The 26348-nt window shown below is 35.5% G+C and overlaps 1 protein-coding gene across 4 annotated transcripts in view; it reads left to right on the top strand.

Annotated features, from left to right (window-relative positions):
• PTEN (phosphatase and tensin homolog) overlaps positions 1-26348 on the top strand; it is a 96907-nt gene that overhangs the window by 64532 nt on the left and 6027 nt on the right. For all 4 annotated transcript variants that reach the window (XM_069567928.1, XM_069567929.1, XM_069567930.1 and 1 more), the window contains 4 exons: positions 4671-4714; positions 6498-6736; positions 20694-20835; positions 26094-26260. In XM_069567928.1, coding sequence (XP_069424029.1) covers positions 4671-4714; positions 6498-6736; positions 20694-20835; positions 26094-26260 — 592 coding nt within the window. The remainder of the gene's footprint in view (positions 1-4670; positions 4715-6497; positions 6737-20693; positions 20836-26093; positions 26261-26348) is intronic.

Here is a 26348-nt window from a genome sequence, read left to right on the forward strand (position 1 = left end):
CTCTTACCTGGAAAATCCCATGGACGGAGGAGCCTGGTAGGCTGCGGTCCATGGGGTTGCGAAGAGTTGGACACGACTGAGTGACTTCACTTTCACTTTTCACTTTCATGCATGGGAGAAGGAAATGGCAACCCACTCCAGTGTTCTTGCCTGGAGAATCCCAGGGACGGGGGAGCCTGGTGGGCTGCCGTCTGTGGAGTCACACAGAGTTGGACATGACTGAAGTGACTTAGCAGCAGCAGCAGTTTACAAATGATCTGTGCATATATCTTTCTCTTTTCTGGATTAACCTCTTCTGCAACAACTTTTGTTGCAGGTGCCAGAGGTTTATGTGGAGGAAAATAAGTTACAGAGTTTTGTAATTTTTGAACAAATGGATTCAGAATTTAAGTTAAAAAAAAAAAAAAAAGAGGTCATGAACTAACTTTCAAAGCTGGAGTCCACTAAATGAGTCCTTTTGGATTTAGATTCTCAGGATTGAGCATGTAGAGCCCCAGAAGGAAGACTTTAACATTATATCCAAAGAAAAGAAAGGAAATACTTTTCATTCCTGTATGCAGTGGCTTCCTGCTTCCAGAATTTAGAACTTAGGTTTGTCCTGTCAGTATTGTGGGTCACTTGTGTTACTTGGTTAAAGTTGGCATTGGGATCTAACCTGGAAACTTGATTGCCTGTTTGTATATCCAAACATTGGACTCTCAAGTTAATGAATTGTCTCATTATTAGTTGAGAGTAGCTTTTGGTGCACATATTTTATACTCGCTTATTCCCCCATCCATTTAATGGAATCATAGAACTGGAAAGTACCTGAAAGAGATCATTTAGTCCAACCTTCTCATTTTACAGATGGGGAATCTGAGGCCTAGAGAAGTTAAGTGAGTTGAACAAGGTCACACAGGTACATATGTTAGCAGACCGTCCACTGTTGATACCAATATTCCCTTTCTGATTTTTTTGTTTGTTTTAATCTCCCCAAATTTTACTTACTTCAGAAATTTCTAGAATTACCAAGTTGTAGAATGTTTTGATTTCTGACATCATTTTTCAATCTTCTTTACCTATCCCTGTTTATATTTCTGGCTCTGGGTAAGTGAGTCTGATAAGTAGCAGATATTTCTATTTTGTTTCTTTTATTTTTAGGATATTAATAACATGTGATATATGTCTTTGAAACCATGTGTAAGTGGAAAGACCTTAAAATACTTATGCTTAACATAACTATATTCAATAGTATATTAAAAGTTTTTATGGCAACTATGACATAATGTGGATGTAGATGAGTTCTTAACATGGACTTTCTAATAATTGACTATGTTTATATCTCTATATTATTGGGCATTCAGTAAGGTTATTTTAAGAAGGGACAGAATTAGCTTCAAATCATTAACCAAATTCAGATATACTTGGTGAATTAATACATTAATCAGTTTGTTTTGTGCAAGTGTGTATATTTCATCTTTGTATGTTCCTCTATAATCTATCTTCTGAGGGGGGTAAGGTGAGGAGGGGGAAGATAGGGTAGAAAGATACAATATAGTTCTTGCCTCTGAGGAAGTTGAATGTTCCTTAGATACTAATTTTTAAAAGGTTGACTGTTTCATCATATATTCTCTTTAACATACAACTCTCCATCCTTTTGTGGTAAACTTTTAGCTGTTATTAATTGTTATCTATTAAGTTTTCTTTTGTAAGATAGGGATAGTTCTGTTGAAGAAAGTAGAGACCTACATGCCTAGCTGAATCTATGGCAAGTCTCACTTCTCTGGAAGCTTTCCCTATTAATCTTATCCCTTTCTTAATTTTTTGCTGCTTCATAAAAACTCTTTCAGTGTATCTTCATTTTTCTTATCTGTTAAAAACTAAAGGAGATGATGATTTTAAAAAGATGTCTTTTGAGTTCTCTTTATAAGAAAGCATAAATGGTTAAATCTTCCTAACACTTGTCTTGGTTAAATCCCATTTCCCATTCATGTATATTCAATTTTGGTTTGATTTGAAAAACTTGTCCTATCACTAATATACCACAAAAAATTTTATAAGGAATAGTGTATGTGTGTATTTGTGCAGTTATCAGAGAAGGTTTTAATTGAGGGTCTTCTTTTTTACCCTACTAACCTCTTCCCAGATCACTTTTATCCCTACCAGACCCAGTATATGTTTTTACATACGCCCTATCCATACTTGTAGAGATTTTTGCAATTTTTTAGTCATGTTTTCATTATCACTATTTGTTGGTTCTGTGTTGCCAAATAATGCTCTTGTAGGAATGCTGACTTTGACTAAAATTTGTTATTGTTTTCTAAACTGTTTTATATTCTTTATTTTATGTGGAAGTGTGAAACAGTACTGAAAAAAGTTCAGCTTTTGTAATCAGAAGTGCTGGGCTCTTCCATGTATATATTGTGGTTTGGGGCAAGTTTTGTAATGCTCATATATAAACTGGAGATAATACTAACTCTTACATGATTGTGAGGATGAATTTGAAAACAAGGGATCTTGGTTGTACGGTATGCACATCTAGTAGACATTTAGTAGCTCATTGTTTTCACTTTCCCTCTGTTTTTTTCCTGTTAACAATATTACTTGAGAATCAAAGTATGAAGGTAGTCATAGTGTGTGAGCTGCTGGAAAAGTATGGGAATTTTATAGATAACTAAAGCTGTATAAAATTCAGAATGTTTATTTTTGTTCTGCTGTCATGAGATTGGTTTCTTAGAATTGTTTCCTGGCATACAGTGCTCCCCTTGTCTCCTAAGCTCTATCTTTACATGATTCCTCGCTTCCCTGGTAGCTCAGATGGTAAAGGATCTGCCTACAATGTAGGAGACCTGGATTTTATCCCTGGGTCAGGAAGATCCCCTGGAGAAGGAAATGGCAACCCACTCTAGTATTCTTGCCTGGAGGAGTCCATGGACGGAGGAGCCTGGCAGGCTGCAGTCCATGGGGTCACAGAATCAGATACTTTCATTTTTCACGGATTCTTCACTATTGACCATACTCCTCTTTAATCTGTACCATGGTTAGTTCTCTTTATCATGTCATTTTTAAAAAATTTAAGTGAATATGAAATTATTTAGCAAGGATGTGTATGTATGCATGTCATTATTAAATAAATTTTCTTTCTAGCAAAGTCAATATACTGAATTATAATATCCTAAAATGGGAAAACTTGGTTTTCAGTGGTAGTATAAAAGTTGATTTGTTTCAGATCTGACCAGTTAAAAATTAGTGGATTGCAGTTTGCTTAGAGTTATTTCAACTTTCATGTGACGTTTTTTTTTTTTGGCCACAACCACAAGGCTTGTGGGATATTAGTTCCCCGACGAGAGATTGAACCTGGGCCCTCGGCAGTGAGAGCACCATCCTAACCATTTGACTGCCAGGAGATTCCCTATCTTCATGTGGATTTCAGTTTAAAAACTGTTTAAAATAAAAGAACTTTACAGATGTTCTCAGGATTTTTAAATGTAAAACACAGGTCCATAACTGCTTATTTGAAACTCTTTGAACTAGTTTTGTTTCAGCATTCAGAATTTTTCAGTTTTTTTAGAACGTTAACATGGAAACATATATTCTGTATTACATAACACCCCAGCAGGATTTGGAACAGTACCTAGAATAGATTGTTTCACTCTTCGTTCTAAATGTATTTCTATTAATTAAAGACTACACATTTTTATAAACTCAGACCTAGTTCTCCTGCAGTTGAGCTTACCATACAGTTAAGAGAAAATTTCAGATGTTTAAAAATTTGGGGATTTTGCAATGTCGGATTAAGAGGCTTTATTTGTTTTAAAGTGCTAAATTTTTGAAAATACCTGGTTTGGCTAGTCGTTGGAGTTACCAGGATGCTGCTGACCATAAACTCTGATGTATGGAATCCCTTTCTGAGCCTATAAATGTGGCCTGTTAATCATGAGTCAGCCAGTGCGTGATAGCAAATGTGTGACTACTGGTAAAAAGACAAATTTTAGCATGCTGTAAATATGCTAAGTCAATGTTTTTCTGTGTTGATTTTACTTACTACTCTTTCATTACTCTCAGACTTTAATTAAAACAATCTGAGAGATTATTGAAAAAGATGACCTTTGGCTTATCTACAGAGGGAAAGATCAGGTTTAAAATAACTGAGTAAATGCTGTGTTTGAGTAGATTAGCATCATTCACTTTTATTCTTTGCTTTAAATTTTCCCCTACTTTTTTTTTTAACTTTTAACATACACCTTTTATACTAATAGTTTGAGAAAACTATGTATGCTCAATTATAAGGCAAAGATAAAATTGAAACTAGTTAGTTATTTACACATACTTGTGAAATAAAAAACAAATCCTTTAGCATGTATAATTTTCATAAAGGAAATGGTGATGGTGTGGATGCAGGTGAATTTGCCCTGTTTTATATTAGTGACATTACAGGTTTTGTAACCAATGTATAAGCTCTGATTGTGTACACTTAGCATTTTAAACCTAGATTTCCTTAATTGTAAAATGTGGATTAAAGAATGGGACCTACTTCATAGGATTCTTAGGATTAAAAAAAGTAGTTAATATAAGATATTTAACATAATGCCTGGTATATTATAAAGGTTCAGAAAATGTTTGTTACAATTGCACTTTTTTCCCTCAAGTGCACAAGATAATTTTATATCAAATTAAAATTTTTCTTTTAGATGTGCTGAAAGACATTATGATACCGCCAAATTTAATTGCAGAGGTAAGTACAGGTACACATATTATGTTAGATAACTTGAAGCCAACAGTCTAAATTTTACTGTCATACCAATAATGAATAATCACAAGTATTAAGTAATATATTTATGTTAAAGATGGTCTGAGAAAATGTGAAATTAACTTTGCTGTTGTGTTTTTGGAAATAAGTATCATGTAAATGAGGATGACTAAATTGAATTAACTGAAAACTAGGAGAAGTTTATAGACTAACAGAATAGAGGGTTATATCTGTGATTTGAGGCATTTGGCATAATAGTAAGAGATTACAGGGAGAAAGGAGAATGGCTTAATTCTGTAATGGAACATGACCTGCACAGTGGAAAAGGGTATAATGAAATATGGATAAACGGAGCCTGATAGATGAAAGCAAAAACTGCTTTAAGTGAGTTATTCTCCAGGTGTAGCATATTTTATCTCAGAGTCCACAAAAACTTTCATTTGTGTTTGTGAAACGCTTTGAACCCCGAGAGACCTGAAACGTTGAGAAGCTTGGCAAGATGCTGCTGTGGTAGTCACAAAGAGAAAGTTGATGCCTGAGCTACAGATTAATACATTTGCCATTGTTCCTTCCTAAATATTTAGGGACAGACTTTCAAACAGTTGGTTTAAGAATTTAGAAGTGCTAATAACTGAGAGCTAGGGTAGATTTATTACTAAGAATGTTTCATTTTTAGTGGATTTTTGCTGTTTACTGGTCAAAGAGTGTCTTAATCGACCTTTATCCACCTTCGAATAGATATTTAACAGGTTTTCCTGGATATTTTTGGATGCCACTGGGGAAATGAAGATGAAATGATGGTTCAGCTGGGCAGATGACCAAATCAGAGCTGTCCTGACGACTCCCTGTAGTAGTAGTCATTGTCTGAAGAGCTGTTCTGTCAGATCAAAGGCTTCATTGAGTATATCTCGTGTCACATTATGAATGATTTGGTTGAAGATATAAAAGACATACTTTTCACATATTTAAGTGACACAAAGGATAATTAGTTGAATGTTAGTCAGGATTTTTATAGAGTGGAACCTAGGCAGAGACCAATAAGGTAAAATTTAAGTTGATATATTTAAAGTCCTATTTCTAGAAAAACTTTTTTAAAACCTCAGCCCCAACTATGGGGAGCAGAGAAATTTTGAGTTCTTATAACTTATGTGAAAAGTCCTGAAACTTTGCTCGATAAACTTTGCTGCAGTTGCATACATTATAAAAGAAAAATTTTTTAAGTGTCTTTTGTGAATGTCTTTAGAATTGTGTGTACGCAACAGTTGCATTTTCGAGACCATCTTTAAAATAATATGCTTGGCCTTTCTGTCACGTCAAGCATAAAATGCAGTCTTCTGCATTGTTGACTTATTAGTGATCTGTACTTTCTTTGGAATACATGTTTTGTGATAATGCGATATTATAGATGTTACAGTTCCTTTTGCTAGGAAACGTATTGAGAGCCCTGCTAAGAGGCTCGTGCGACGTTTCATTCTGAGTTTGCCTCTTCCTCCGTTATGCTGTGACCTCTGATATGTTGCTCCTCCATTGCCTCCATCATAGAGTGAGGAAAATAATACTTGTCTTACCTGTCGAATGGATAAATTTGAGTTAATGAGAGATTATTTTCTGTTCGAAAATTAGAAAATTATCAGACAATAAATTCTTTTCCACTATAGTTCAGATATTTTTAAACTATTTGTATGCAACATTTCTAAAGTTAGCCTACTTGTAATAAGCAATTCAGGTGAGATTATTTTCTTATTCTGCGGTTATCTTTTTATCACAGTTGCACAGTATCCCTTTGAAGACCATAATCCACCACAGTTAGAACTTATCAAACCCTTTTGTGAAGATCTTGACCAATGGCTAAGTGAAGATGACAATCATGTTGCAGCAATTCACTGTAAAGCTGGAAAGGGACGAACTGGTGTAATGATTTGTGCATATTTGTTACATCGGGGCAAATTTTTAAAGGCACAAGAGGCCCTAGATTTCTATGGGGAAGTAAGGACCAGAGACAAAAAGGTAAGTTACGTTTGATTTTTTTTTCCTTCTGTCTTCTTAGATCTGAGAATTTATTGGAAAATAAATTCTCACAAAGATAATTGGTAACCCTTATTTTCCTTCCTCTAAACATTTAAGTCAGTATGCTACCTTAACTTTCATATGAGCAAATGGCAGATTCATTCAAGTTTTTCTCTTCATTCCTGCATTTGCATATCATGCTGGCAGATCTTACCTATTAACAGGATTGCAAAGTTCGGTCTCATGAAATCTTTACAAAGTATTTTAAAAAGTAGCACGTTGATCAAAAGTAAGATTTATATTCCTGAAGCTTGCTTGAAAATAAAATGTCTGTGGATAATAGCTTGGATATCATTACTTAGTAAAATATGAGTGATCTTTACCTTTATAATACATAAAGATTGTTTTTTGATTTGAATATTTATAAGTGAAATTATAATTAAGATTAGTCAAAGGTTCTTCTCTTATTCAGAAAACCAAAGGCTGCTAAAAATCATTGACAAATTTGTGTAATACAAGTGAACTCTTGGAGAATTTTTACAGTGATTTTCAAGGAATTTATTTCTTTGGATAGTAAGTATGACAAAACATGTTTACATTCCTTGCAAAGGGAGTTTGTACATTTCTGTCTCCAAGAAAGAAAAAAACCCAAAGTATTTATAGGGGAAAGAGAGCTCTATTGAGAAAGACATCTGAACTTTATGTGAAAATTTATTATAGTTTTAGTAATTTTTGCAATGAGGAGGGCTTTCTTTGAGTTTAATTTCCGTTTAATTTAACTTCAAAACAGAAACATAGGTGATCATAACTATCGTTTTCAGCTGTATAGTCGCACTGATTTTTGTTCCTTCACTTCTTCCTCACCTGTTTTATTTGTTGTTACTTTTTTGAATTATATCTAAAGATACCAAAGCATGGTGTATTGATGATAGTTTACAAAATTGAATCTTACTGTTAATGCATGATTTGGTGAATATTGATTATAATAATTTGTTATACATTTCTGTATACTGAGTGTACCATGAAATGATAGCACTAAAATGAATTCCAGAGCGGAGAACCTGAGGTGTTTATTTTGGTTCATTCTTTCTTCATGTAGAGGGAAACAGCTGCTTTTACTAACTGAAAATACAGAAGGTACATTTTTCTGTACTTAAGTGAATAAATGTAGGACAGCACAAGGAAAAGAGACTGACTGAGAAGAAGAGCTAGACAGATGGATCAAATTAAAGTACAGTCACCGAAGCAGTGGTAGAAATGTAAAACAGGGTTGATGAGCACCACACAATTTGGTCATTGAAAAGAAAGAAGGTAAAAAGAATTTAAAATAAAAATAGAAAACTGTGTAATGTGAAGCCAGAACTAGCTTTCAGTTCAGTTCAGTCACTCAGTCGTGTCTGACTCTTTGAGACCCTATGGACCGAAGCATGTGAGGCTTCCCTGTCCATCACCAACTCCGGAGTTTACCCAAACTCATGTCCATTGAGTCAGTGATGCCATCCAACCATCTCCTCCTCTGTTGTCCCCTTCTGTTCCCGCCTTCAATTTTTCCCAGCATCAGGGTCTTTTCAAATGAGTCAGCTCTCCAAATCAGGTGTCCCAAGTATTAGAGTTTCAGCTTCAACATCAGCCCTTCCAATGAACACCCAGGACTGATCTCCTTGAAGTGCAAGGGACTCTCAAGAGTCTTCTCCCGACACCACAGTTCAAAAACATCCATTCTTTGGTGCTCAGCTTTCTTTATAGTCCAACTCTCACATCCATACATGACTACTGGAAAAACCATAGCCTTGACTAGATGGACCTTTGTTGGCAAAGTAATGTCTGTGCTTTTTAATATGCTATCCAGGTTGGTCATAGCTTTTCTTCCAAGGAGGAAGTGTCTTTTAATTTCATGGCTGCAGTCACCATCTGCAGTGATTTTGGAACCGCAAAAAATAAAGTCAGCCACTGTTTCCCCATCTATTTGCCATGAAGTGATGGGACCAGATGCCATAATCTTAGTGTTCTGAATGTTGAGCTTTAAGCCAACTTTTTCACTCTCCTCTTTCACTTTCATCAAGAAGCTCTTTAGTTCTTCTTCACTTTCTGCCATAAGGGTGGTGTCATCTGCATATCTGAGGTTACTGATACTTCTCCTGGCAGTCTTTCTAGCTTGTTCTTCATAGAACTAGCTTTAAGGTAGGGACTTTTAAACTATTTATGTTATACACCTTTTAAAAAATATGAAAAAAATCTATAAATATTCCCTGAATTTTGTTTCACTTTTTTATGCCAGAATCAGTGGCCACTGCTTGAGAGTAATGAGTAAATCCAAGTGGTACAGATTAACCAAAATTAAACTTTGGTGTTCTGCTCAGTAGTAAATTTTATGAAAGAGTCCTACTATTTAGCCTTTAACACATTGAAACTATGCCATTGTCTTTGACTTGGCAATTTTTATGTCATAGTTGATATCCAGTTAGCTTTGACTTCATTCTTGGTGAAAACAAATGCTCAGAACCCTATCTCATGAAAGAGCAAACTGGGATTTTTTTTTTTTTTTGGCCAGATAAAAGTAGGCTTGTGTTAGCAAATAAGAATTCTCTAAGACTTTTCAGATAAATTCATTTTGCATAGTTTTCTTTGTCTTCTAGTTATTGAGATCATTTTTGGCAAGATCCTGCATGTGTTAGGAAGGAAAGGGTTATGACTCCACAGTTTTGTTTCAATATTGAAGGGTTAAGTTGTGTTAATGAATTCGTATATTATGCTATAGTATTTGTCTTCCTAAAGCCAGTGAACTTAATGTGTAGCAAAGAATTGCATAGATGCTACCACTTGTTGACAAAAACCTGATAAGAATTCTTTATTTAAAGTCCTGACTTTCCTGAATTTGGCACCTCTCTCAACAGTAGATTTTTTTGTGACAAATCCTCTTGCACAGTCTGCGATTCAAAACTTGGCTCTTGTGAAGCAGTAGGATACTTTCACAACAGTAGATAAGCTTTCTCTTTGGATTAATGGTAGAGTCTTATACATTAGTGCATTCTGGTGAACTCAGGATGGAGTCACAGTGACAGGTAGAACTTCTGATTTTACCAGAGCCATAAAACCATGTTTTGCTAGGCATTAAGGTGTACTCTCTGTCTACAGAATAATGAGATTGTTTCAGAAGCCTTTTTCTGGGCCAAGAAACTTCACCGTTTTGAAAATATTAATGTCCTCTGAAGTTTCCAAAAAGGACTCCAAATCAGGAGTTATTGCTTGTGTCACCATGCATGTATTTGATGAAAACTGGTAGCTGGCTAAGCTGAGACGTCATATGCTGAAGAGAAGTGGCGCCTCCAGTCCTTTCATGGCCTGCTTCGTAGTTTTCAGGTTTTTTTGGAATGGAAAAAATTGTTTGATAGAGGTAATACAACAGTCTTACTTTTTCTGTTGCAAACTACAAGTATGACTTCATTTGATGGTTAGAAATAATAATATGTATAATAATATATTTTTAACTTTTAAAAATGTCTTTCTCATAAGAAAACTTAATGGAAAATAAAAATGAGAAATCTTATCATAAGAAAACTTGGTGGAGCATATTAAAGCTGATGTTATCTAACTGTGGAATTTTTCCAGAGAAATAAGTATCTTATAATAAATATAATTGATTATCCAAAGTAGTTTTATTCTTGAAACATCTGCTAAGAGATTTATCCTCTTACCAGTATTTTAGGTTGAGTCTGTGAATTTGAATTTTTGAAATTGTGAACCACAATTATAGAAGATACATGCATTTTATCGGTTTTGCAGTTTGTGTAGGATTAATTTTATTAGAACTATCTTTAATGTTCTTTTGCTTGTATCCTTAACCGTCTGAGCTGTCAGGGAAGCCCAACTTTAACTACAGAGAAACGCTAAGATACTGAAGAAAGTTATATCTTTTTGACATTTTTATAGGAGCAAGACATTTCTTCTCCCTTTTCCCCCTTCCCCTCCCTCTCCTCTACCCTCTCTACCATGTTGCTCCTCCCCACTCCTCCCCCTTGATTTGAAGAAAGAGGAGCTAGTTGTCCTGTTTTTGTTTTAAGATTTATCGACTTTGCAGAGATTCTCCTCAGATTAATCTAGTGCGGTCTTGCCATTTTTCTCAGTATACTTGGTACAAATTAGATGGAGTAGGTGCCTCTTCACCATAAAATGTGCAGTTAGTAATACCCAAATAATACTGCAGGGTTTGATTGTTGCAGAGAAGTAAAAGTACAACTGATAACCTTTTACTTAAAAAAGTTTTCTGAGAGTAGGATAACTCCCTGAGGGAAGACTCTTTCATTCAGTAATTTATAAGAAAGCAATCATGTTATTACTTTTCTAGGAATCATTTCTTTGCATATTTGGTCTTTACCTTATGAGCACATGGCAAAAAAGTCTAAAATGAGCTGTTGATGGTTCCCACTCAAATAAAGCTTCTAGGGTTGCTTCCCATCTAGTCTATGACTTACCCTATCTGCATTTGTACTTATATTTCAGAATTAAAATAGATAACCATATTTATCACCAACTATGAATTGAATTAAAATGCCCTACCAATACTGGTAAGTGTATATTTTGGAAAGATGCCCCATATTTCTGAATTCAGAGAGACAAACTTCTATTCCTGACAAACATACCCCAAATCTCTGCTTTTCCTCTCTTTCTTTTGTCTTCTCCCTTCTAGAATGGTGGCAGATTAAGTATGCATTAATACTTACTTACTTTAACTTTTAGGAAAAAATTTTGAGATTTTGATTTTCTTTTTGATAGGGTTTGTTTTCAAAGCAGTTATTAAAGTTCTTGTGTGTTATGATCTCTATACATGAATTCATTAGCTTATCTTTAATGAAGACTTCTGTCTTCTAGAAAGTAATAGACACTTTATTCTGAGTGACCCCAAGAAGAGGAAGTTTTCTAGTTTCTTTGAGGAATGAATTTATGTGCTAGTATAATCAGGTTATTTTTTTCTGGTCTATTTATTAAGTTTCCCCATATGGTAACCTAATGAAAATTTCTCATCTTTTCATTTCAAACAAAGTAAGCTATAATTATCCTCTTTTTTGGCTTAATAAAGCTGACTATAAGGTTTTTATTTTTTCTAACGCAGTAATTCTCCTGGGCTAAACTTGTGTTTCGCTGTTATCCGATCTAAATATGCATAAAGTTGTTATTATACCTTGAAGAATCTTTTGTTGTTTAGTCACTAAGTCATGTCGGACTCTTTTGCACCCTCATGGACCAGAGCCCCCCAGGCTCCTCTGTCTGTGGGATTTCCCACACAAGAATACCGGAGTGGGTTGCCATTGCCTTCTCCAGATGATCTTACTGATCAGGGCTCAAAACCCTTGTCTCGTGCATTGGCAGGTGGTTTCCTTACCACTGAGCCATGAAGAATCTTAGCAGTTATTTAATTCAGAACCCATTTAATATAAATGGTAAAATAGATTTGCAAAGATCATTTTCCCCTGGTCATTTAATCTGTGTAATAACTGAAAACCATGTCTCCTAACCTCTAGTCCAGTATTCTTTTTACTGTACTATGTTCTCCTATCCAAATTAGTTTTATTATTATGATCCCCAAAGCCAAAGTAAAAATAGACATTTTTTAAAAGGAAAAAAAAGTGTATTTTAATGTATTAGAACTCTTTCAGTTTCAAGTCACAGAAACCCAACTCAAAATAGCTTAAACATGAGGAGACAGTTATTGGCTTGTGTAAACCCAAAAACTCTGACCTGGAGCTAGATGTTTACCATATGTCAGAAATCTGTCTCTCAACTCTCGTTTTTCATCTTTCTATACTTTATTTTAGGCAGACTTTTCACAAGTAATGGCAAGGTAGTAGCTCCGGGTTTGCGTGCTACTTTAGCAACTGCAGTGGGATGAGAGCTACAATTCAAGCAAAAATTTCTGGTTTAGGTTCCAGTTTACCTGAACTAGGGTATGTCCCGATCCTTAAACAAACATTCTAGCCAGAGGCTTGGGGCATATATCCAAAGCTGAAGACTAGGCCCCACCTCTTTCTCCCCGCAAGTCACAGGGAGAGAGCGAGCGTCCCAAAGGGGAAAGGATGCTACATAGAGAGCATCGTTGCTCTCTTCCCATTGCAGTTGCCAAAGTAGACAGCATATAAACCTGTAGCTACACAAAGAGAAAAGCAGCAGTTTTCTGTTTCATATTATTCTCAAGGATTCTGTGGTTAGTGTACCACTATTCAGCACACTGTTTATAGTTAGTTTCATCAAACTGAAGCACAGTAGTACTCTAAACTTTGGAGGTCTTTTGTCAGTGGGAAAAACAAGAGTTCTGAGAGGTTGTGACATCTTTCAGTTTACATAGTTAGCATGCATACTGTTAGAAAACCCAGGACATAGGAGTAAAAAAAAAAAAATAGACTCTTATTTAGGTTCAGATCTTGTATTTTAACAAAGTGATTATGTACATTAGGACTGTTTTCTTATCCTTAAAATAGAAGAGATCTATCTTATAAAGTGGTTGTAGTTGTAGCTTAATATACAATAACTTGTGTCCATGGGGTTGCACAGAGTCAGACACGACTGAGCACCTAAGCATACACTGTTATGTGATGTCATTGTAATAATCACCATTCTTAAGAACCATATTTCTTCCTTTGTTGAATTACTTTGCTGTAATAATCTTACTGTGATCACTCTGAAACATGGGTTTCCAAATTTTCAAGCAAACAGTGTCATGTTAAAACATTTACATTGTTTCTGAGTTTAGATGTCCCAGTGAGTACTGAGGAAGAAAATTACTTTTTAAACTGAGGAATCTAGATTGTAAGTTCATCTTGAAGAAGATGATATAAGAGGGTTGATGCACAGCAAAATGTGTAAAACTAGACCAAGAATACCATTTTGTATTAACACAGGGCACACTCCACAATGCAGATTTAGCAATGATAGGGTGTTAAACATAACATCACAATATATTAAGCAAAAACTGGAAGAAATTAGAAAAATTGATGGCAATGCTAGTAGAAATCTTTTTAACGTACTTTAAGATTGTACGTGCGTGCTCCTTTGCTCAGTCGTGTCCGAGTCTTTGTAACCCCGTGTACTGCAGCCCGCCAGGCTTCTCTATCCATGGGATACACCAGGTAAAAATACTGGAGTGCATTGCTGTTGCCTCCTCCAGGGGATCTTCTGGACGCAGGGATCAAACCCGTGTCTCCTGCATTGGCAAGCAGATTCTTTACCACTGAGCAACCTGGGGAGCCCTCACTTGAAGACCAGAAAGATACAAAATAAGAAGATATGTAGAGTCCTTGAATAATATAATAAACTCCCATAAAATATATTGGTTTTCTCATTTTAAAAAGTTATAAATATTAATAATTCATTAGGCCAACTGTAAAAATCTCATCTCCAAGTAGAACTATATAAGCTCTGTCCCTTTGTTATAATTCAGTAGAATGAGAAAATTTGTTAAAATGTTTAATCAAACTAAATCAACTATTTGGAAACTTAAAAACTCAAATAATTTTTGGTCATTGAAGAAATAGAAATTCATATTAGGTATTTTTAAGATAATAGCAAATTGTAGAGAGATGGATTAATAAAGATGAAAATATAAATTTATGAGTTAGCAAACAGTAAGCCATTTGAACTAATAAATCCAAACACTGATTGTATAAAAATGCCATTAAAATCAATACATCTTTTTGGAAGCCAATCAAAGGAAAAAGAGAAAACAGAAAAATCAGATGTTAGGTTTGAGAGAGGAGGTAGAACTACAGTGTGAACGTGGTATTAAAAATTATGTTCAGATCTATGCTAATGAATTTGAAAATGTCAGTGGAAAATGGACAGTTTTTTAAAAATTATTTTAATTGGAGGCTAATTACTTTACAGTCTTGTGGTGGTTTTGCTTACACTGACATGAGTCAGCCACAGGTGTACATGTGGCCCCATCCCGAACCCCCCTCCCGCCTCCCTCCCCATCCCCGCCCTCTGGGTTGTCCCAGTGCACTGGCTTTGAGTGCCCTGATTCACGCATTGAACTTGCACTGGTGATCTGTTTCACATATGGTAATATACATGCTTCACTGCTTTTCTCTCAAGTCATCCCACCCTCTCCTCCCACAGAGTCCAAAAGTCTGTTCTATCTGTGTCTCTTTCACTGTCTCACCTATAGGGTGAGACATCTTTCTAAATTCCATCATAACCATCTTTCTAAATTCCATATATATGCATTAATATACTGTATTGATGTTTTTCTTTCTGGCTTCCTCTGTATAATAGGCTCCGGTTTCATCCACGTCATTAGAACTGATTCAAATGTGTTCTTTTTCATAGCTGAGTAATATTCCTTTGTGTATATGTACCATGACTTTCTTAATAAGTGTGTTATCATAAATGTTTCAAGGTGAAATACAAAGTCTGAATAGACCATCTAAGAGTGAAAATGTGTAGGAGCCTTCAAGAATTAAGTACCAGATTTGTATTTCAGCCTGCTATAATACCTTGAAGCATCAAATAATTATGTTATTTAAATTGATCCAGGTGTTGGAAGGGATGTAACTTCCCAGAGGACTGCTCACATTGCCCTCCTACCTCAGTGTGATAAGGATAACATTTTTAAAACCAGAAAGCATAATACAGGGGAGGTTAAAAGTTTGGCCAAAAGTAAGAGTATGTGGAAAGGAGTTGTGGGAGATAAGAGTAGAAAATGAAGTTGGACTTTATTTTTATGTTTGTTAAAAAATTACGAGCTTCTCTGGTGTGGCTCAGTGGTTAAGAATCTGCCTGCCAAGCAGAAGATGGAGGTTTGATCCCTGGTTTAGGAAGATTCCCTGGACAAGGAAATGGCAACCTACTCCAGTATCCTTGCCTAGGAAATCCCATGGACAGAGGAACCTGGGGTTGTGAAAGAGTTGGACATGACTTAGCAACTAAACAACAAACATGAAGAATTACAGTATTTGATAAACTTGTTCTTATTTGGGTAGACACTGGGAAGCCATTTAACATTTTGAATTAATTGTTTATGTGATTAATCTTATATTTTTGTCAAATGAAAAGTGTGTTTCCTTTGCTCTATGATAGTGATGGTATTAGAAGAGATTTGGCCCTCAGATGCTGGAGAAAACAGTGAGTAACTAACAGACGTTGGTCCATGCAAGAATATGAAAGCTTCAGTTCTGATATATTGATATATTGTTTTTCACGTACTTTCCAGCTCAAAATGTCCAGCCATGTGAATTCTGGACTGGGAGTGAGGAGTGAAGTCATATTGAGAGACACAGTTTTTGGAGTTAATGTGTAAGATTTATAATTAAACTACTGAAGTAGATGGGGAAACAGTGGCTGACTTTATTTTTGGGGGCTCCAAAATCACTGCAGATGGTGACTGCAGCCATGAAATTAAAAGACGCTTACTCCTTGGAAGGAAAGTTATGACCAACCTAGACAGCATACTAAAAAGCAGAGAGATTACTTTGCCAACAAAGGTCCGTCTAGTCAAGGCTATGGTTTTTCCAGTGGTCATGTATGGATGTGAGAGTTGGACTATAAAGAAAGCTGAGTGCTGAAGAATTGATGCTTTTGAACTGTGGTGTTGGAGAAGACTCTTGAGTCCCTTGGGCTGCAAGGAGATCCAGCCAGTCCATCCTAAAAGAGATCAGTCCTGGGTGTTCATTGGAAGGACTGATGTTGAAGCTGAAGCTCTAGTACTTTGGCCACCTGATTTGGAGAGCTGACTCATTTGAAAAGACCTTGATGCTGGGAAAGATTGAGGGCAGGAGGAGAAGGGGACAACAGAGGATGAGATTGTTGGATGGCATCACCGACTCAATGGACGTGGGTTTGGGTGCACTCCGGCAGTTGGTGATGGACAGGGAGGCCTGGTGTGCTGCAGTTCATGGCATCGCAGAGTCGGACACGACTGAGCGACTGAACTGAGACTGAAGTAGATAGGATTGATATAAAGAGGGGATAGCTGAGATTGATTTTGGGGGGACGAGAAGAGAAGAAATAGCCAATAAAGATAAGAAAATACCTTTAGAGAGTGTATCCTGTGAAAGAAGCAGGGAGTTTTCAGAATGGCAGCCAAACAAATGAGCCACAATGGTGGTAGGAAAACAATAGAAAATGACCACTATTGACCATTAGAACTAAAGACCTTTAAGAAATCAGCCTTATGCTAACAGATTTCCAAGAGTTAAGGAGACTTCTCTTCAAGAGTTTATAAAGAGAGAGAAGATGGAAGTTTGAGAGGGATATAAGATTTGGGGAGAGAATAGGTTTTTGGTCTTAGAGTTGTTTGCTTATTTTGGATAAAGGATGAGTTATCTGAGCTTTTTATTAGGATGGACAGGTGGAGAGAATAAAGGCCGATGTCAGAGAGGCGATAATTAATAGAACACTTGCAAAAATGGAACCAGTGTGAACATGAAGAGACACTTCTATAAAATATCAGCACTAAAAAGATTTTAAGGTGAGAGAAAATAATTCTGAGGGTGCTCACATTGGGTTACCTCAGGGTTTCCAGTAAAATGAGAACTTAGTTATTTGACGGTGATGTTTGGGACTGGACAGAAAGAGAGGTGGATAAACAAAATGCTGAAAACATTATAGTCAGGTGTTAATAAGTGTATCCCAGGGGAAAGAGTTATTGAATGATACAGATTTGGCATTGGTGAGGCTAAGTAAAGACAGTAGAAATGTAAGTTAGGAGGAAGAGTGGGAGGAACACTAAACATCCTCCTGGCCAGTGAATAAAAGGGGATTGAAGAGGCAGTGGCTGCTTTTTGAGATGATGGCCAGGAATGTGATGCTAAGCCAACCGTAGAATGCTGAGTTTAGCTAAAATTAAAGTGATTTTAATGTTTTACTTGAGGAAACAAAGTTAAGAATATAAGTAATTTTCTAGGAGAATGTTTAGTGGTAGAGAGTAGAACTATATTTTAGGGATGTAGTTATAGACCAGTTTAGCTTTAAAATTACTAATTCAAGAATAGAATTGATTTTATTAGTCTTAATTTAATGAAAAATGGAAAAATTTGAACATGTAATTTTTAATCTTCAAGAGCTTTTAAAGGTCAGCCCTTTTTTTTTAAGATCAGTAAGTTCATTTCTTAGATTTTTAAAAAATATGTATATATATTTAAATTTAATCTTAATATTCAAGATGCTGTAGGTAAAACGTGCACATGAATCGTTTCCAGTGTATGCATTCAGGATATATGATGTTTAAAACGTTATAAATCACATTGTCAACTTAGTGTGGAAGTTTTAGTCGTTTTATTTCAAATCTTAGATTACATTGTGATTCATTGTATTGTTATTTAAATTTTAGTTAGGTGCATCTCTGCTGTGAGAGACAAGAATAGAGTGAGGACAACATCTCAAGGGCTTATAGTACACATTTGGACCTTCCAACTTTTTTTTTCCCCAAACAAAGCTAGAGTTTATGTATTACCAAATACAGAGACCTAACAGAAAACTAACCTGACTTGGTGGTGCTGAACTCTGAGCATTTGCTTGTCTGTATCTGTGAAGCTTTTGATCTCTCCACAAGTTTTAAATTTCTGTTAATTTGGGCACATTGAATTTGAGATGCTGGTTAGCTAACAGATAAGGATTGCAAAGTTAAGATACAGAAGACTAATTATACATAATTTGATAGTAAAACAATACATTTAAATTACATTTTCCAGCATTTTTCTTTGAAATGTGTCAGTAATTTTGATTCTTGTAATTACACATTAACTACTCATTCATTGCTAGCAGCTATTAGATTCATAGTATTTTTTCTCTATGCGTTTGCCTTTTTGTTAAGGATTAACTGAGTTTCTAAAACCTGTATTGCAGATAAACTACCAATCACTTGCTACTTGAATAAAATTAAAACTTTGAAAATCTTCTAGTTATTTCATGCACACTTATATCAAGAATGAAGATGAGGACGAAAAAGATCATCTTTCATTCCACTAAACCCCAATAAATAACTTGACAGCTTGGTCGTCTTAAAGGTTTCCATTGATTTAATTTTTAAATTTTAATTTGATTTTAATTTTTAGACTAGGTTATAAATATACATGGTTCAAAAAAGATTCCCCCCCATCCATCTTCTGTGTGCTGTTTCCCCCAACCTGCTTTGCAATTCTGTATTTTATCTTGATAAACATGAAAAGGGTTTTTTGGGGGGACAAGGTTAAGTGGAATTAAGTAATATGATATAGAGAATAATTTTAAGCTTAACAGTTTTTAAAATTTAATGATAAATTTTTACATTGGTATTTGTAGCAGCTCTTAAAATAACACAGCTTTAGTTCTGTTTGTTTAAGAAAATACGTAGAACTAAAAATACTACTACAGTTCCAAAAATTATACCTTAAATACTTGGTAGAATTTCTAAAATCACTGATTCGGATTTCTGTAACATTTTGTTGTTTTAGCATGGTTTTGTGTAAACTTCATTTAGTGTTTAATCCCCATGAGAATCTCGTGAAGGTAGTATTATTGTCTTCATTTTCCTGAAGAAACAAAATTTGTATTTTGACTATCAGCATTCACATCCAAGTCTCCTGATTAAATGATCTTTGTGCTATAGCCATAATCTTAGATTTTGAAGTGACTTTTATCCATTATTTGGCACTTTATGTATTTTTTTAATTGTAATAAAATCATACTAACCTTTATGAAAGTGCTGAAATGAATACCTATATACCTGCCATTCAACATACTTATCTTTAAACTTACATAAATGTGCTTTCTACTATTCATTGGAGAAGGAAAGCATAAAAGTCCAGAGATTTTACAACATAGGGCAATTTAGATGCTGATATAACATCTAAAAGAGAAATACTGCAAATTCTAGGTTGAATGTTTAAATTTTCCTAAAGTAATATTGTGTAACAGGAAAAGAAACCTTCAGTAAGTTCCCTAATACCTCATTTACTCAGCCCATTAGTGAATGCGTTGCTGCCCACATTAGATTTTTTTTTTTTCTTGAGGTAAGTCAGGGTCTCCATTTAAACACCACATGAATTGTATATATTTTTTAGCATTTGTATATTTGAGTGTCCCTTGGACAGCAAGGAGATCAAACCAGTCAATCCTAAAGGAAATCAACCCTGAATATTCATTAGAAGGACATATGCTAAAGCTGAAGCTCCAGTACTTTGGCCACCTGATTGATGCGAAGAGCTAACTCATTGGAAAAGACCCTGATGCTGGGAAAGTTTGAGGGCAAGAGGAGAAGGGGATGACAGAGGATGAGATGGTTAGATGGCCTCACCAACTCAGTGGACATGATTTTGAACAAGCTCCAGGAGATAGTGAAAGACAGAGAAGCCTGACATGCTGCAGTTCATGGGATCGCAAAGAGTCAGACGTGACTTCGCAATTGAACAAGAACATACTTAACTTTTCTAAAACATTATGTATTTCCAAGGTAACATAGCTCAGGGACACCTCTAAGTACCGTTGTTATCAGATTATAGCATACATTTGTGTCAGCCACATACTCTTGTTTTTGTTGGGTTCTAAAGCCAACATCTTTTTTGCTGCTGCTGTTTCTGTCTCATAAAGGCAATATGTCTTTATTTAGTTTGCTGATTCTTTTGCCTAGAAAATAGGTATCCAGGTTCGTGAGGAATTTTGTTCTATAAATCCTTGGGGAGAACCCTGTGTGGGAAGGCTTTTGACAGTTGTTTTGGATATGCACTGGCCTTTGCTTATTGGGTGCATAGTTCAAAGGTTGTTGTGACCATTGAATAGATGGGAGTGCTATGATAATTGATTTTAAGGGAGGAGAGTTACTATGATATTTCCTTCATATTGATGTTGCTTTGATTTACTCTGTTACCAAGCTAGGTTTAAATGTTAGATCATTTAAGGTCAAATTTTTAATGTATATATGTACTTCAGCAGACACAATGAAACTTTTCTTCTGACTTTGCCTTTCTGTCTTTTTTTGTCTGTTCACCAGGGAGTAACTATTCCCAGTCAGAGGCGCTATGTGTATTATTATAGCTACCTGTTAAAGAATCATCTGGATTACAGACCAGTGGCACTGTTGTTTCACAAGATGATGTTTGAAACTATTCCCATGTTCAGTGGTGGAACTTGCAGTAAGTGCTCCAGATCCTCATCCTCTCATTTACTGTAACACTTTTCTTAACATATGTAGAAGTTTATGAAAAGTCTATAAAGAAATTTATCACACTTAAACTTTATGCAAGTTTGTATATTTCTGAGGTGTCCAAACTGATTACTTAACTCAGCTGTTCAGCACACATTGGCCTAAGGAAGCCCAGACCATTGGGTCTGAAAGACTTTGAAGCCATATTATATTTATGAAAGAAGTATTCCATGCCACAACCACCAAATGCAGCCTATATTCTGACTTGGTGACTTAAAGCTTGTCCTGTCAGTGATTCAGTATGAGTAGCATTGAGATTCAGCACTTCAGTGGTGTTAGGGTAGGAACCAATTCCTCAGTATCTTAGGAAGACCAGATGTTAATAGAAATGGTGATAAGGATGTTAAAAAGAAAACTGTTATAAGACATAGCAACATGCTGAAGCATATTGATTGAGTGTGGAATATTAGAGAAAGCCTAGCTTTAGATCTGAGTTCCAGTGCTAAAGAGGCTTCCCAAATGGCTCAGTAGTAAAGAATCACCTACCAGTACAGGAGACGTGGATTTGATCCATGGGTGCCCTCGAGCGTGATTGCTTTGGAGGAGGAAATGGCAAGTCTTTCCAGTATTCTTGCCCAGCAAATCCCATAGACAGAGGAGCCTGTCAGGCTGCAGTCAGTCCCTGGGGTCACAAAGAGTTGGACATGACTAAGTGACTGAGACCCGTGAGTCTCCCTCCAGTGCTAGAGTTGTCATTAATGTGCTGTGTAACCAAGGGCACATCATCTACCGCACCTCTCTTTGTCTTTATCAATAATACGAGGATATTCTGAAATCTGAAACTTCCTAGAAAAGTGCTTAAAGAAGATCATGTCATTGATGTCTGCCTTTCTCTCTCATCCTGACTTCTGTAAGCCTACCTCAGGTCTCCTGGTCCTTTTCTGCTTCTCTCCTATTCTTTGCCAGAGTTCTTAAGCTAGACTGATAGGAACCTTAAAACCTTGACCCTGAGCAGGTGGTCACGAGAGAACATGTGGAAGTGTTAATACAGCCCTGTAAAAGAACAGACTGTGCTGCTTTTTTCTGTTACAGAGTCTTTTGTATTAGTTTCTGTCTTGGAAGTGATTAGTCGTATTTTCATGTTTGTGTCTGTGTGTGCTCAGTTCTTTCTGACTCTTTGTGACGCCATGGACTGTAGCCCGCCAGGCTCCTCTGTCTATGGGATTTTCCTGGCAAGAATACTGGAGTGGGTTGCCATTTCCTGTTGCATTTCATGTTTAAGAACTGTGTTTTGTTTATTTAGAATACAGTTTTATAGTTTCTAGGTAAGATGTAACTGTGTTATTTTTCTAATACCTCTAACAGTATTTCATTGATACTTTGCAATTTGTTGGTGGTTTTATTTTTTAGCCTAAAGTTTTCTTCTTACAGTATTTATGTAACTTAAAAGCCTTGTGATGCTGAATTAATTTATACCTAGGGAGTTAATTTCTTTATGTTGTTTATGTTGTCAGGTGTGATCACCTTCATTAGATCTTTCCTGTATTCTTAGGGCAAGTTAATTTTATTTATCAAAGACCTTAACATAGCACGTGGAAGACTTCAAAGAGACCTCATTGATGTTTTTGTCATCTCAGTACAATTTTAAAAACTGCTGAGTACAAGGTACTATGCTGTCAAGAGGTGATTGACATACGAACTTAGATTTATAGCAGAGAAGGGAAAGGGGAAAAAAAAAAACGCAAAAAAACTCATGTTCTTCCTGTAGTGTTAGATATCAGTGTAAGAGCCAAATGGCAAGGTACAAAATATTACAGAAATACACATTTAGTTCAGTAATTTTATCTACTCTATTTTTCCATATTGGTCTCTCTAGCAAACGTCTGTCAGTTCTTCTCTGCAGTTGTGCTCTGCCTTTAAACCATGTGTGTTGTGTGTGTCTGTGTATATTGGACCTCTTAGTATTATATTTAAACTTTGCAAGTTACTACTGAGATCTGTTTAATCTTTACCAATTTTCTAGTTCTTTGTTTACATACTATGATTCAATACTGTCTAGTAAAGCTGTAATATATAACTAAATGTGTGGTTATACGTGTAAATTACAAATAATATATTCAGAAAAATCAAGTTGGGGGGAGTTGTCAAATACTTTTGTGAAGGAAGTCCAGCTCTTTATTGAACATTGGAGAAAGCATGCAATTTAGATTGGCCTTTAAACTAAAGAAAATTACAGGCAGTAGGAAATAGCTTGAATTGAAGCACAGCAGAAGGAAATGAGCTGGACAAGAATATAGAGATGGAGAACAGAATAGGAATACAATGTGTGGCTGACTGTTAGAAGACTCCGAACAGGCATGTTGGACTTGATTTGATACATGCTGTGTTGTCAGTGATCGTAGCAGAGGCGTAAGCTGTAGTTAGGTACAGTTTTGTAGAAAGTAGTGACTGCATGAGGGAAGGAAAAACAGTGGAAAATTAAACAGTTGAATTACATGACTTTCTTTAAGCCAGGTATGCTTTGCTGGGGCAGTCAAATGATTAGTTTTTCTTTTGCCATTTATATCTAAATATTTTACTCTGGTCAGGTGAATAAGTCACAGAAAAGGGAAGAAAGAAAAAGGAATCTGAGACTTGGAGACATGAATGTTGATATTTTGGTTTTAAACATATGTTTTAAATCAGGTAAAGGTGAGCTGTTTACATGAACATATTCAATTGGTACTTGAAAGTATGGATTTGAACTTATATGAAAGATATGTCATACTGTTGGAAGCATCAGGAACGAGACATGGTAGTTAAGCCTTTCATATAAATTTGATATAGGGCTAGAATATGGAATCAGTCCTGGGTGTTCTTTGGAAGGACTGATGCTAAAAGCTGGAACTCCAGTACTTTGGCCACCTCATGTGAAGAGTTGACTCATTGGAAAAGACTCTGATGCTGGGAGGGACTGGGGGACAGGAGGAGAAGGGGACGACAGAGGATGAGATGGCTGGATGGCATCACTGACTTGATGGATGTGAGTCTGAGTGAACTCCGGGAGTTGGTGATGGACAGGGAGGCCTGGCGTGCTGCGATTCATGGGGTCGCAAAGAGACGGACACGACTGAGCAACTGAACTGAGCTGAGAATGTGGGAAGGCTCAGACAGAAACGGTGTGAGGGCTGAGACAAACAGGATCCATAATGGTTTCGGTTTAGGAGGAGGAAGAGGAATCAGTGAAGAAAACAAAACGTGGAAATAAAGTATCTTCTGCAAAGTTGCCAGGAGTTAACAACCTTTTTCTTTTTTGATTATTGTCTTAATATTTCTGAATTTAAAAAAAGTTACTATCTTCTATATATCTAAAAGGGTTAAAAAAGTTAATAAAAGATGATCACTGATTTTTCTCTCATAATATAAAATTCTAAGTTTTAATTTCATTTCTGTTTTATTAGAGCACCGTTTGTCCTATCAAAGACATATATATATATCAGTCGTGTCTTAGTCAAAAGAACCATACTGATGTTGGACTTCTGTTAAGTGTGGTCTTACCTATCTAAAATGTGAAATTCATACTGTAAAGAAAATTGTCTTCTTTAGGGATGTGAGGGAATGTTTTTCGCTTACTAAAACTTGAGCCTAGTTTTTTGAGGAAATGTCTAAGTAACACTAACTTCTAATGAGAATATTTATACAGCTCGGAAATTCTTGAAGGTGCACATTTTAGACGTAGGTTAATTAAGATCTGTTAATTCAGATTTCACAGTGAGTTTGCTTTTTAAACTCCTAAGATTAAGATGATCAGATTCTGAATTAGTGGAGTTTGAATGAATATGATTACAAGGCATTTTCATCCTGTTTGGTTTTTATCACAGTTTTAAAATCATACTTTGTTCGCTTCTTCAAGCTGGACTTCTCAGTGAAATTTTCAGTATCAAATTAAGTCTTGTAAAATAGCGCATTGTACTTTGAATCTTTAGTCAAGGAAGTGAAGATTATTGATAGGTTGTTAGTGTAACATTTCTCTTTTTAGAGTTCCTTTTTCTCATCAGTGTCTCTCAAATCCATATTGCAGTAAACACTCATACTTTTTATCGCTTACTATTTATTTATTATGTGATTGATGATACTGCATTAAATATTGTATAGATGAGCCAGTAGGTGTTTATTGTACTGGAATATTTATTTAGCTTGAATAAGCTTTTTGCCTTGTCCAGAGCTGCGGTCACATTGATAAAGAATGTGATACATTTTTCCCCCCATATTTAAGAATGATGTCTTTTGGTGATGAGAACTTTATGTCTATATATTTATATATTTCTCATTCACTTTATGCAAGCTTATGTTTTTATTTCTTAATTATCTTGGTATGTTTTGAAACTTTAAAAACCCATTTCTTCCCCCCTCAGTTTAATTACTTTCTTTCTTAACTGCTAGGATCTTAGTGTCCGTGACTGGAAGCCAAATTCTGTCATCAGTGTCATTAGCATAAATGTATTTATGAGTCGATTTAAAAAATAAAACACATAAGCCTTTCTTTTCACACTTAGCTGCCTTTTAATTGCATTGCTAATATAAACATGATATATTTTGAGCTTATTTTATTTTTATTATTATTATTATTTTTTACCATATATTTTAAAACAGATATGGACCAAAGTCAAAATACTTGTTAATGAAAATGGAATGTGTTTCAAAGAGAGGGAGATTGTGCTATAATTTGTACTTGATGTCTGTTGCATTTCTTTGCAAACGCTTCAAATCTCTTTCCTCCTGTTTCTTGTGGTGGTGGCTTTATATACCTTTAAAAATAAAATATGAATTATAGGTAAAATGAAATATGGTTAATATTTTTATAATTATTGAAACTTGTGTTTATGGAATGTACTATAACTTTGTTATAGGTTATATTTTCTTCTGAATGTGTAAGGATTGGTATTTTGTGGTTTTTATTCTGTTTTACAGACTTTAAAATACTGCAGCAAATACCTGTTTTAAAAGTTCCTTTTAATATTACCTCATATTGATGGTACAAATTAGGGAAAATCTGGTATTGATTATATTTTGCTGTAGTTTATTTCCACTGATTTATTTCTATCTATGTATCTCTGTTATTTTGTAACCATTGATTTGTTTTAGTTGGGGCATTAAAGATGCAAAATTACTACTTTGTGTCTGCTGCTAATACTAATCATCAAAATAGCTTTTGACAGTTAAAAACATTTCCTGTGAAGTGATACTAGTATGTATTTGACCATGCAGATCCTCAGTTTGTGGTCTGCCAGCTAAAGGTGAAGATATATTCCTCCAATTCAGGACCCACACGACGGGAAGACAAGTTCATGTACTTTGAGTTCCCTCAGCCGCTGCCTGTGTGTGGTGACATCAAAGTAGAGTTCTTCCACAAACAGAACAAGATGCTAAAAAAGGTTTGCTCTTTACTTTTGTTGGGAAAAATATCCAAAATAGCCATACCTTGAATAGTAACCTCAGATCTTTTGCTTAAAGCATTTAGTT

Source organism: Ovis canadensis, chromosome 22 (genome assembly GCF_042477335.2).
Source record: "Ovis canadensis isolate MfBH-ARS-UI-01 breed Bighorn chromosome 22, ARS-UI_OviCan_v2, whole genome shotgun sequence".
Lineage (NCBI taxonomy): Eukaryota > Metazoa > Chordata > Mammalia > Artiodactyla > Bovidae > Ovis > Ovis canadensis.